The sequence below is a fragment of the Colias croceus genome, chromosome 24 (genome assembly GCF_905220415.1).
Source record: "Colias croceus chromosome 24, ilColCroc2.1".
NCBI lineage: Eukaryota > Metazoa > Arthropoda > Insecta > Lepidoptera > Pieridae > Colias > Colias croceus.
The window spans coordinates 1,027,037-1,040,652 of NC_059560.1; the positions used below are offsets into that span (position 1 = coordinate 1,027,037).

Below are 13,616 nucleotides of genomic sequence, written 5' to 3' on the forward strand. Positions count from 1 at the left end.
ATAATATAATTACCTACATATTTACTCTAAGTAAACTATTTTAATTAGCGCAGCGTTATAAAATATTATGATACCTATACAATTATAATTAACTAGCGGTCCGCCCCGGCTTCGCCCGTGGTACATATGTTTCGAAATAAAAGGTAGCCAAATTTTATCAAAATCGGTCCAGTAGTTTATGCGTGAAAACCATACGTATACATACATACATAATTACAAACCTTTCCTCTTTATAATATATTGGTATAGATTATTTGCAACTTCAATGTGTTGAGAACATACATAATACGTTTACTTTTGTAAAATTACATAAGTTTTCAAAAATAATATATTTTATGATTTCAAATAATTTTCGTAGATTTTATTAAAAAGCTTATTATTGTACCAATAATTATCAAGAAATTCACAACTAGAGCAACGTTTTTATTTGTGTTGATTTATAATCAGCTTATAGTAAACATTTTAAAGGAAAATAAAATAAACGAAAAAATACTCTACCTAAAAGCACTATTCATTGAATAGTCGAAAACTGCTAATTGCCTTTAACATAATGTTAATTAAGCTCTTTTAACGAACGATAATTGATTTATGATGGAAATTTAAATAAAAATCTGTTTCCATTTTGTATCTTTGTGATAATAAATACTGAATATCGATGTTTTTTATTCGCGTGAGGGAGCAGATGTAATTCAAAAGTTTTTGATTGATGATGTTATGAGCTTGACAGTCATGTACATGATGTTATTAAAAATATTTCCTGAACATGGAACCATCATTTATTGCTTATTAGATACTAGATTTCCGCCCGCGGCTTCGCCCGCGTTTTCAAAGGAAAACCCGCATAGTTCCCGTTCCCGTGTGATTTCCGGGATAAAACGTGTTGATAAAACCTATCCTATGTGTTAATCCAAGTTACCCTCTATATGTGTGCTAAATTTCATTGTATTCGGTTAAGTAGTATTTGCGTGTAAGAGTAACAACTAACAAACACACACACATCATCACAAACTCGCATTTACAATTTTAGTAGGATTATTAAAATAATGTTAGGTTAGCAAAGCCATTTAAAACAATTCAGATTGCAGTACATAATATCTTATCTGATTCTGATAATAATTAAAATTTATAATTAAAAAAAAAAAGCTATCAGACATTTTATTCGGTTTTCACGCAGACGGCAGACCGGAAGAATCAAGAAATTGAGTAACCTTCTAGATTTCTAGAATCTAGTTCATATTTATTATTATAAGTAAGAATTACTATTACTTCAACAGTAAACTATGTATTATAATAAATAATTTATAAGCACTATCATAGTCACAAAGAACTAAGACAGTGCATCAAAAAATATCAAAAACTACTGAACCGATTTGCCGTGCCACACTCCCTTCGTTGTATATACGGTATTCGTAAAACATTTCGATAGCGCCTTCTAGGATACCGTCAGCGACATCTAGTAGAAGGAACGGAACTAATATTGTTCCATATAATGCTCTTTTGCAATGGCCGTAAATAATTTATTAGTTGTTTTATAATATACGCAATTCATTATATTGTAAATCATTTAATATTTTCATTTTGTTTTTTATTAGGGAATAATTTATATAAAATGTGTTTCTTTTTCACAATTGCCTTGGATCGTTATACATATAATATATATATATAATATGTACCTATATACGTTATTTTAATGTCTTCGTGGTAAGCTAATTCGAATTTTTAATAATTTAGTAATTAATAAATTCATTGTTTTGAAATATGAAAATAATAATATGATTTCGACTACGTAGCGTAATTCAAAGCGCCGCGTCGACTCTTGTAACTACACAAACTCTACATAATAATATGTTTGTTTTTAAAGTGAAACCTAACTTATTACATCGTCTCAAACTTTTTGGTCTGTGTAGCGCATGTCGCGTGACGCAAGATACGTACGATAATTATCGTACAAATACGATAATTTTTAGTTAAATGTCTATAGTGTCAAAAAAAGTTTCACTTTTACCGTGGTTTCATAAAACCACACAACATTTTTTTTTTTTATATAGCTGTGCCGAACCCACAATATCAAGTATTTCTAATACAAACAGTCGCATTTATGAGTGCTTTAATTTGTTTAATTACCATACTATTTTATGATTTATTAACGACGTTGTATGTATAATAAGTAAGTATATTGTGAGACTTCGAAGAGATAAAGAAAAAAAGCTCAGCCTTATAAAAATATTTTATTTCGTTCATAGAACTACTTTAATTCGATCGATGCCACATTCGTTAACTAGTAAACACTAAAACTTTAATCTTGGTTCCGTCTCTAGGGGAGACTTAGCTTATTACACGGTCGGAATAACAAGCAAAAAGTATACCATTTGCAAACACACACTTGACCGTTCAATTAACGAAACGGTCATTAAAGAACTGACGGCCACAGATAATAAAGACTAGATAGAGCAAATGCATTATTTTTGGTAAAACCTTGATAAAACTTATCTATTTCTAGCAATGGAAGAAACTATATCAATGGATAAAAAATATATGTTGGCCTTGAATTGTGTACTGATTATAACTGATATTGTTAATACGTATTAAATATCATTTATTTTATTTGGTTTGAAAAATTGTGCGCGTACTACTGCTTTTATTAACCTAAATATAACCACACATTGAATTAATTTTATCGTATTATGTACTTATATCGTTCTGCAATGTTTCCAATTCATTTATTGCTAATAATTTATACTTGCTTCAGCCCGTGGCTCCGTGTGATACATGAATTTATAATTTAATCCAGAACAGCTCAACCGTTTTTGCGTATAAGAGCAGCAAATATGACAATTAAATTTATATTTTTTGGTAATTGTAATAATAATAATTAATAAGTTCCAAAGGAAATAAATGATTATTTATTTATTTATAATTCTCAAGTCTGACACACACAAGTTTGCTCTATCCAGTTAAAACAGAGGTCTGTTAGCCCTAACATTTCCTACCAGGTACAGTCCCCCCTAGGGCTTAACAAAGATTGCTTCAATCTAGTTAGTCCCCCCGGGACCGACTTTAATTTCGACCACACTGACTTAATGAGTTATATCGCGGTTGTGATTAACATATAAATACTTAATTACTTTAACTTAAAGTTATCGTCATGGGAATGAATGTTAAGTGTGTGTCGGCAAATTTAATATGGGATGTGGGTTTGGGAATTCTATGTGTTGATTGAATAGTTTATGACTGAGTGAGTGTACAGTTAAAGTTTAAGTTGTTTATGAAGTTGGGTATTGTTTTGTAAACTGAAAAATATATGCGGGCCGAAATTATGAATAATACCATATAAAATTGTACTGTTACAAAGTTTACACTTACTATGTATTTATATTCCTATTGCCAAAAAAAGCGATGCGTTCAATAACATAGACAAATAATAAGCTGATACAGACTTTGTATTGGAAAAAAGCAGAATATTTATTATTTATAATGAAGATGTCAAATAAAGCTCGTTCATCAATTTAGCGAATCCAAATTAATCGTAAATAACTCGAATTTCATACAAATACGTCACGTAAACACTGATTAATTATATAAAAGCATTCGCAAACGTTTCGCACGTGCTTACAGTGTATTACGCAGAAAAATGCTCCTAATGACAGTGCTTTTTCACACAAAACATGTCAAGGTTTTTTGTTCTTCAACCCTATTACGGGATAATGTGCGTTTTTGAGTTACTGTATGTGCGGGGACAGCGGGGGACGCGAGGCTCTGAGGCCCCACTTGACTTGTCAACTGTCGATTGTTTTTGAGGGCCCCTAAATCTGTCAGCTTAACTCTTGTATCTGTAACTAACTTAACTATTTTTATATTTTCTATCCTGTTTTAAATGATATTAATTTAATAACTGTACGAAATTGTGATATAATATAAATTGAATGATAAAATCATATCATGTATATTAGTATACCTTAATATGGATTATAAACGATCATAATCATAGGCTCAAAGAAAAGTTGCAAATGTACATACTTGTGCAATTTTGAATAATATGTCCTTTCTTTAATGTTTCACAACGAAACTACATAATAGTCGGTAGATATCAATAAAACGCAGAAATAAATTTGATTACGTATACTAGGGCCCCAAAGCTACCCAATTCGGGCCTGTGCCTCCAACGTCATTCACAGAGCAATTTCGAGTGCTCCAGAGGTCACGTTTTCACTTACTGCCCTGCGTTTGGATCATTGACGTAATGGGAAAATCCATACAAAAATTTCACGAACACATTGTCAAAGGAAAACGAACTCTATGTGATAGTACCTGGGTCCAAAACGCAGTGACCGCACCCCTGTTTTGTGTAGCTGTGATCAAGGACCATTCCATTTGCAGTACATGTCTTCCCTCCATTCAGTCTTAATAAAACTTATAGAAATATTTGCGATATCATTGAGAAATATTTTCCACGCTCCAAGAAAATTAAGTTAAGCCAATCCCGTTGTTAGCTTGATTGTGTGTGTGTGTGTGTTTGTGTGTGTGAGTTGTGTTGAACTATCGGAACTTCGGTTTATATAATTGCATTTCCGGACCGCGGTTTATTAGGAAATTCTTTGTTTGTACATTTAAGTGTACAAAGAGTTGTGTGTTTTCTTTTGTTCAATCGTTATTTCTGTGCTAATAATATGTTATAGAGGCGAAGAGTGTGTTTTTAAAAGCGCTAATCTCTGAAACTACTGGAGCGATTTCAATTTTAATAAAATCTTCCACATTTAAATAATACAAAACACAAAGCAAACAATGTTGTTTCTTTTTTTTTATTTCTTAGTAGTAAAAACGTTATTAATTATAATTTACTTAATTATATATTAATAAATGTTATGTTTACATTACTTGTAATATTTATCCATTCATAAGTACTGATAAAACTACAGCCTACAGGCAATAGCTATGTTATACATATAGGTTTTTAAATATATATATATATATATATATATTCAAAATCTAGGATCTAGGATCCATAAACATAATCACAAAAACCGTTGCTTAGCAACCATGAGTATGTCCAAATCAGTCCGAATTAAAAAAATTCTATAATATAATAAAAATCCACTTCTTACTTCCAAAGTACATAAAAAAGCGATGGTAGAATATAGACCGGCTCCGAAATAAAGACTCTATTTACACAGAGTACTTGGAGTTCCGTTTAATTGAAATTTTTCAAATATACCCTCCGATTTTAAGATTCCTTCACAAGATGTTGAGTTCATTGATTTTTCCTTGATTTTTCATTACAGTGAATTGAAGATGTCTGGCTATGTTAATTATGTTATTTGGTATATTGAAATAAATCAAATTAACGTAATATTAGCTAATATTATGACAAATTATGTAATATAATTAATTATGTAATAATATTATGGCCTGTACACAATATGATATATATAAACTCTATGCATGTCTCCTTATTTTGTAATCTAAGATGTCTCCCATAAATATAAAAAGCTGAAGAATTTTAATCAAATCTGTGATGTCATGAACTTTGAATACCTTAGCTAAGAAAAAATAAATGCTCGTTTTAAACTCAAACATTTATTTATTCAATTAGACTACTTTTAGTAGCACTTTCGAATCATCATTACATAAGTATTTTTAACATTTACCACCGATTCGGAAAGCAGTATCTATGGAGAAGAACCGGCAAGAAACTCCATAGTTGCTCTTTATATTAGGTAATAACTATGAGTGGAAAAGCATAATTATTACGTACTATAAATCTACATGAATCTTTTGTATTATAGACTATATATTTACAGTTCCAATAATGTTGTAAGCTTCAATCGAGTAAACTGTAAAATCATGCATTAATTACATTAAAAAATTGAACACAGTTTACATGCCTAACACATGCTCATAATCTCAGTTTAATCCATTGAGTCCCGAGCGATCCCATCGGTCCACGACACAATAGATTTTCTAATGTGTCTGTGATTCCGGGGCCTGAGTTATTAACCAAAAAGCAGACGATATCGCATGCAAAAACTAGTTAAACCTCCAAAACCTCTGTCACGGCAGGGGTCACTTAACTTTCCTCCCGCGGGTCGACATCCGAATAACTTAACATTTAACCACAGTTTAACTTCGAAACTTGTTTTAGTTAAATCACACGTCATGTGACATTTCACAACTACGTGACGATAGGTGTTATAATTGCGTTATCATTTCGCGCCTAAAAACTTTTCCTAAACGAGAGATCAGTCGAATCTCTAAAATCATATTATATTTTTCTAGTTTACGAACGCGGCTTCGCTATCGAATAAAAAGGGAATTCCTATAGAAATAAAAATGTTTTACCTGTTTTTTTAAACTATATGCAGTTTCATCAAGAGTATATAAATTATATTTGTAGTTTTTATGGAAGAATTTTATACAGAAAGTAAATTAATTACTGCGTTCGCATTGCAACTAATACATCTAGATCAATGTTATATTGAATCACGTTCGTAACAGAATTCGATATTTCATATTGAGTCTTGATACGTGTATTGTTTTCGAAATATTTGAAATATAACAAGTGTTTAGTTGTATTTTAATTTTTACGAAATCAAAATGGTAACATTTAAGAAGTTCTAAAGAATTAAGGTTTTTTTAACTATACGACAATTGCGCAAACTAAACGTACATTTTGAGGTGTATGGTATTTTGGATTATAATATAAACATTTAATTTACTATTTGTATTTCTTTGTAAAGTTATTATTTACTAGCTGAGCTCCACGGTTTTACCCGCGCGTCCCGTCCTGTTTGTTTTACCGTGATAAAATATAGCTTATAGCCTTCCTCGATGAATGGGCTATCCAACACCGAAAGAATTTTCAAATCGGACGAGTAGTTCCTGAGATTAGCGCGGTCAAACAAACAAACTCTTCAGCTTTATAATATTAGTATAGATTGTTAGCTGTTGTTAACTTATCTATGACTATGCCTATGTATTTAATACTCTGCCACTTATTAATTATTTTTTCTTTCACAGGTGTCAGACGACATCGGCTACGTGATCTACTCAGCCCTCGGCAGCTTCTACATCCCGTCCTGCATCATGGTGTTTGTGTATATTCGTATATACTTCGCTGCAAAGGCGAGGGCCAGGAGGGGCATACGGAAGAACCCAAGGCCGAGAGCTGTAAGTATGAATAAAAAAATAAAACATCAATAAAGTGAAGGTGCAATTAGTGGCGATAAATTATCAAATTTCGTTGAAGAATTTAAAATTCTAAGCCATTCACTTGTGAATTAGTAAAAGCAATTGGACAGAATTATTCCTAACGATACATTCAACCAACTTATAAATATGATAATCAAATACCTATGTATGAAACTAATAAAGATAATATTAGGATAACGCTGAAGAAATACTGCTTTAGCCTTTATCGACTGCAAAAAACATTGATAATTTCGAACTAGCCCACGGTACACCGTGGGCTTGTTCCAAACTAGTAGTAGCTTCTAGGAAACTTTATTATGTTAAAACTAAATAAATAAACTACATATTTATTTGTGTGTAGCAGAATATATAAGTATAGGCTAAGAGTATAGGTTTATTTATTTTTTATAATACCAAAGTAGATATAATATCTTCTCGTATAAAGCCAAAGCGAGCTGTAGGCTATCGTCCTCTAAATAACTGAGTACTTCTAATCATTTCTTATTAATTTTAGTATCGAAATTACAGATAGAATAAAAACAAGCCTAAAACATAAATATATAAATTCTCAAACGTAAACTGGATATTTGCAACCATTCCTATGTTTATTTCGTGAGAAATTATTCACGATTCACGATCTTGGTTTGTATGATTGGTATTCGAAGAACTAAACTATAATAATCGAACACAGTAAATTCTGTAACATGTGTCTATATTAATGAAAAAAACCTTAAATAGGTAAACCGTTTAGGAAATGATTGCGTCTTTATTTAAACTATAGCTCTTCATCTACTGAAGTATGTACCTAATTATTTCATCTCTATTGTAGGTTTCTGAACTGAGAATGTATTTGATTAAGGTTTGACAAAGCTAATATCACATACCAGAAAATGTTTAAGCAGTATTCAAGTATTGAGACCATAATTGAGACGTTTTCAACGTGAAATACTCAATTCAGAAACTGTATTTTTTATACGTATGTTTATAATAAATGTATTTTCTAATTATAACAATATTGTTTCAGAACGAACAGCAGACGAGTTTCTCAAACGCGCCGAAGGGGACTCGCCCTATGCCTTCATCATCTTTATCTATGCCAACAGGAGTAGATGCTAGTAATTCTAATAATAATAGGTACATTACTTACATAATATTATTATATTTATTTATATACAGATTTAAACAAAACTTTTTCATGTTAATTTTAACAAGTTTTTTTTTTAATGTCAGAGCAAGCAACAACACTGTAACACTACTTTATGAGTAGTATCTAGTTAGTATTGTGTTATCTATGGTAGAATTTTTTTTAAGAATCGGGAAAAAACTCAATAATAACATTGAGATAATTATTCCATAATCCATTTAAAGATACTCTGTCATAAATAAAAACATACATAAGATTTTTATAACACTTTTACGAGTATGTACGAGTGTAAAAAAGAAATTCACGTAAATTACGCAACGCGGCACGTAAATATAAACATTGGGATTAATGTATGTTTTATCTAAAACACTTCTGTTTATTAATGTAATTTTACTTTTTAGTAAGCTTTCTTTTGCCCCGGTTGCCTGGAAGAGATCACTTCTAAATGATTTGGCCGCCTAATAAACTATACTGTATTTTTGTTTGTGTACATTAGTAATAAGTTTTATTAAATTAATTTATTAATTAATGGCATAACAGTTATACTGTGACATCTTCATAAGATTTTCAAAAAATCTCACATTTAATAAGTATGTGTACTTATGTACACGCGGTAGAAGTTATACTTCTTTGGCGTATGGAAAATACTAGATTAAATATACAACTGGAACATAGTTATCAATTTTCATACCACCTAGAACTAACTTCATGTTGTTAAATTTAGGTGTCGGTGTGCGCGCGCATCGCAAAAATTCACTCTCATCATTTTTCTCCATCGCGCCAAAAGAAGTATAACTTCTATATATCATACTCATACTTCTATATATCATATTATATAAACTTTACAGGGAAAGCCAAATATCAACAATAGAAACACAACAAGTGCCGATACCCGTCGTTACTTGTGACTTCGCGTCTGACATATCAACGAGCGAGGCGGGCGACGCGCCACAGCCTGACGATAGGAAAGACACGTTGAAGGTACTGGCTATTTTTTGTTACATTACTTTGATATTTTTTACTCTGTGGCATTACTAATTGATCTGGTTATTATATTTTAATGACTGGCTTTGATGTTGTTTATGGTCACATAAGTATTGTCAAATGCTTTAAATGATAAGATTTCGGAGGAAGATATCTAACGGAGATGTTAAAGAGGATATCATTGAATTAAGCATTAGTCTACTACTATTTTAATTGTGATTGCTTACCTATAGGTTCTTGTATAGTTTAGATATGTATACCACAAAAGCAAGAATAAGACAAAATTAGCAGGTAACAAAGACAAACACTGCTATTGCCTGAAGGAAGAGAATCATAAACAATATTTTATGCATCTCAAATTATACGTTCCAAATAAAAATTAACCACATCTCCTTTCTCATAACACATATTAGCTATATATTTTTACTCAATAATCGCCATCATTATATACATATAAATAACTAGCGGTTCACCCCAGCTTCGCCCGTGGTACCTACATGTTTTCGTTTTTTTTTCATAAAAACTATCCTATCTCTCAAGTTGGATCGAACTCCGGTGTGCGAATTTTATTATAATCGGTTAAGTGGTTTAGGAGTCCATTGAGGACAAACATTGTGACACGAGATTTATATATATTAAGAAGATTAAAGTCCATTCAATTCAATCCAAATCCAAGTTAAAAACACTCTCAAACAGGCAATTCATTACAAAACTGCAGCGAAATTCTCACCTAAAACAAATTAACAATTTTCAAACGTATCTAGTTTGGAATCTCTCCAATATTACACAAGCACACGCTCTAATACGGTAGTTATATATCACGTAGATATTGAAGATATACTAACTACTCTTAAATTATTTGACATAAAAGTTAGTGTTGCCAGCTGAAAATGTTCCCATTCCCATAAATCTGTAGTGGTTTATTTTAATGCACTTTTTTGGTGGAAATTATTCGACAGATAAGTGTAATTATGAATCAATTATCTTATTTCTGGGAAATTTTTATTTGAAAACTTAATATGGCGTTGAATAAACGATAACTAAGAAAAGGGCTGTAACATACACCGTATTTTATATTTTAGCACGTGTAAAGCAACTGTTTCAGTGAAAATAATTGATTCTCTGAACTGAAGTATTTAACTACTTATATAAAATGTTATTAAAAACTCGAAATGTATTTAAAAATATATGCAAAATGCTACTGATACTAAGTAACCAATTTCTCTTATAAGTTCATATAGGTAATTTATTTTAAGTTATTCAGATTTATTTTTATTAATAATCTCTATCTCTACTATCGAACGCAAAACCTCTGCATTTATCATTTACGTATAAAACACTAAACCAAGAAAGACATCAGATAAACACTTGATATCTGACCCGACATTTAATTACAAAGATTAAAGATACGACATACAATAATTCAGGATGTACCTACGCAATTGTCGACGTCATCAAAAATTCAAAATGGCGGACGCTACGTGACAGCTGATAACTTTTTGCCGACATGCATAACAAATTAAAGGGGCTTGTGAATAGAATAATAAAACAAGCAATATACTCGGATTTCACGTGAATATCATATAATAGGGCTACAATTGATTCCGTTATCCCTTGGGTTCAGTTTTTTATTAATTTTGAAGCGGTTGCAGAATATATTTGCGCTTACATTTACTACCTGAAATACTTCTGAATATTGTTTTTGCTCTTTCAAAAGGCCTTTATAAATGTTTCTTGTTTTATCAATATTAAATGGAAGCATTTTAAAAAGAGACTTTGAGCATAATATCTAAAGATTAAACAACGTAGGTATAAATGAATATAAAATGGATAGGCTTTGTGCATGGCTCTGTTGACTTTCACAAAAAGACTCTAAAAACTCGCTGGCTGTTACTGGAATCCTTTTTGTCCTACTATTTTGCAATAGTCGTTATATTTATATAGATATAAAGGTATTTTCATATAAAAATAACGTAATAATCGAATAAAACAGGCACCATATTGTTTATCACTATTTCTTTTTCAAATACTTTTTATATTTTAATTTCTTCTGTTCGTCCAGGAATGGAATGAATTTTCACCTTAAATTTCTATTCTTTCCGTTTTACCAGAAGAAAGTAATACCCTTAACACTTTGTTTGAAAATAAACCTCAACCACATAAAGCAGCGCACTCGTTTAAATTCCTTCACATAAAACATACAAAACGAATCAGCCACTTAAAAAATAGATTTCAACTGAATTCAGTTTGTATCCTTTCCTTATTTGCTGTAGAGTACTTGAAAGCGATAATTCAATTCTTTTTTTCAGCGGAATCCATTAAGGTTGGAAGTGCAATTTGTCTATGCGCGCCGTTTTAAAAGCTTTACTCGTTGAAAGCTTAAAAAAGCTTAATCTAAAGGAAACGCCAACTGCTGTTGAAAATAATGGACCGTTGGGTATTTTTTACCGATCCCAGTCATCGTTAGCGCGCCTAAGAAAATATTGAAATCTGCAATGTTCACTAAAATTATATACCTATACTTTGATTTTTCCGCAAATGATATACTACCAACAATTGTGTACTAATATTACAGCTTTTTAAACGCGTAATAATAAAATACTAACACTGAATATTTTTCAGGTAACAACATGTGCGCAAGTCACAAGAAATCCTCTCGCCGCGTGTGCCTATAGACATTCCTCGCTATCCGTGAACGGGGAACTGCAGCTACAGTCCCAGAGGTGTCGAGCCCCAAGTATGGCGATAGACACTGACATGGTGTCAGAGCTAGAACCTTCCTCATCAGACTCTGGTGTGGCCACGCGCTGCGCTGTCGTCAAACCTCTCAAACTACGGATATGTCAACCCATATTCGGCAAAAAGTCCGAGAGAAAGGCGGAAAAACAACCATCCAAATCAGAATTAGAGCCCGCACTGCCTAAACAGCATAAACCTAGAGACCCAGAAAGGGAGAAGAGAAGATTAGCGAGAAAGAAAGAGAAACGAGCGACGCTAATCCTCGGTTTGATCATGGGCAGTTTTATAGCGTGCTGGCTGCCATTCTTTTTCCTGTACATTCTAAAAGCCGCGTGTAGACGTTGTGTTATACCGGGTAGTGCGTTCGCTATCGCCTTCTGGTTAGGTTACATGAATTCGGTACTAAATCCGGTCATTTACACGATCTTCAACAAGGATTTCCGAAGAGCGTTCAGACGGATACTGTTCAAGTGATGTTTGGCTTACCTGTGCTGCTACAGATGTGTCGCCAACAGGATTCTGTTGGCACAACAACGGGCAGTACCAGGTCTTTACAATATGCGTTGATCGGATTATATACTATATTATGTTCTAGCCTCTGAGGAGACACACGGAATCTTTTAATCCCGACTGACGATGTTTTGGTGTAAAAATAACATTACTAAATAGCTTTTTGTACGAATATCGATCAATAGATTTCATAATCACTTGATAATCTGCCATGTTGGTTTTACACACTTACGATATCTGTGTAGCTTCTCAGAGGGAATTTAGTTGAATTATTAATATCTGCTGTGACTTTGGAATTGTTTAGGAATTGATATTTTATTCATGTTATAACTCAGCATGTTTTTTATTTCATGGAATAAAGTGGACATAGAATTTGTACTACGAGTGAAATTCAGAAAGCGCTTGCATATAAAATAAATTCAATTCGAGCCCGCGCCAATTAAAAAAGAAAATCATCGATGACAGCTGTTCGCATGTCATCCTACTTGCACATATGCGACAGGTGTCATGCTGTCTCGCTCGCACTTACAGACGTGATGATTCTTTTATGGCGCGGCCGGGTTGTAAAAGAAAATTAGAATTAAAATTTAAATTACTCGAATCATGTACAATATTATTAGTAAAATTTAAAAAATATTAAATATTCATTATAAAATAGGCGATTACCACATTATTCTGCATAGGTTTATTTATGTAGTATCAAATAATATTTAGTTAATAAATATATTTAACTAAAATGATATTTACAGATTCCTATAAACTAATTATTGTCAACATAATTTCGTTCTGTTTATTATTTAGTTTTAAGAATCTTTAAAAATGTTATTAGCTTTGCGATTGTTATGTTTTTTGTTTGTAAAAAAGAATTGTATATTTTTTTCTTATTTGTTATAAACATTTTAAAAATAGCTGATTATATTTGAAATGTAATAAAAAGCATAACTTAATACTAGTAGTTAAATTTATAGAAAGTATATATTGTATTCATTCGCTGATTATTTATTAATATATTATGCATAAATAAATATTATATTTATTAGTTCAACCTGAAGTT

The 13,616-nt window shown here is 31.6% G+C and overlaps 1 protein-coding gene across 1 annotated transcript in view; it reads left to right on the forward strand.

Moving 5' to 3' along the window:
- Positions 1-13,331, forward strand: part of LOC123702884 (alpha-2Db adrenergic receptor-like) — a 298,954-nt gene extending 285,623 nt beyond the window's left edge. The window contains exons 4-7 of the mRNA XM_045650725.1: positions 7,015-7,164; positions 8,210-8,319; positions 9,178-9,310; positions 11,936-13,331. Of these exons, the coding sequence (XP_045506681.1) occupies positions 7,015-7,164; positions 8,210-8,319; positions 9,178-9,310; positions 11,936-12,526 (984 nt within the window). The 3' untranslated portion in view covers positions 12,527-13,331. The remainder of the gene's footprint in view (positions 1-7,014; positions 7,165-8,209; positions 8,320-9,177; positions 9,311-11,935) is intronic.
- Positions 13,332-13,616: the final 285 nt, after the last annotated feature.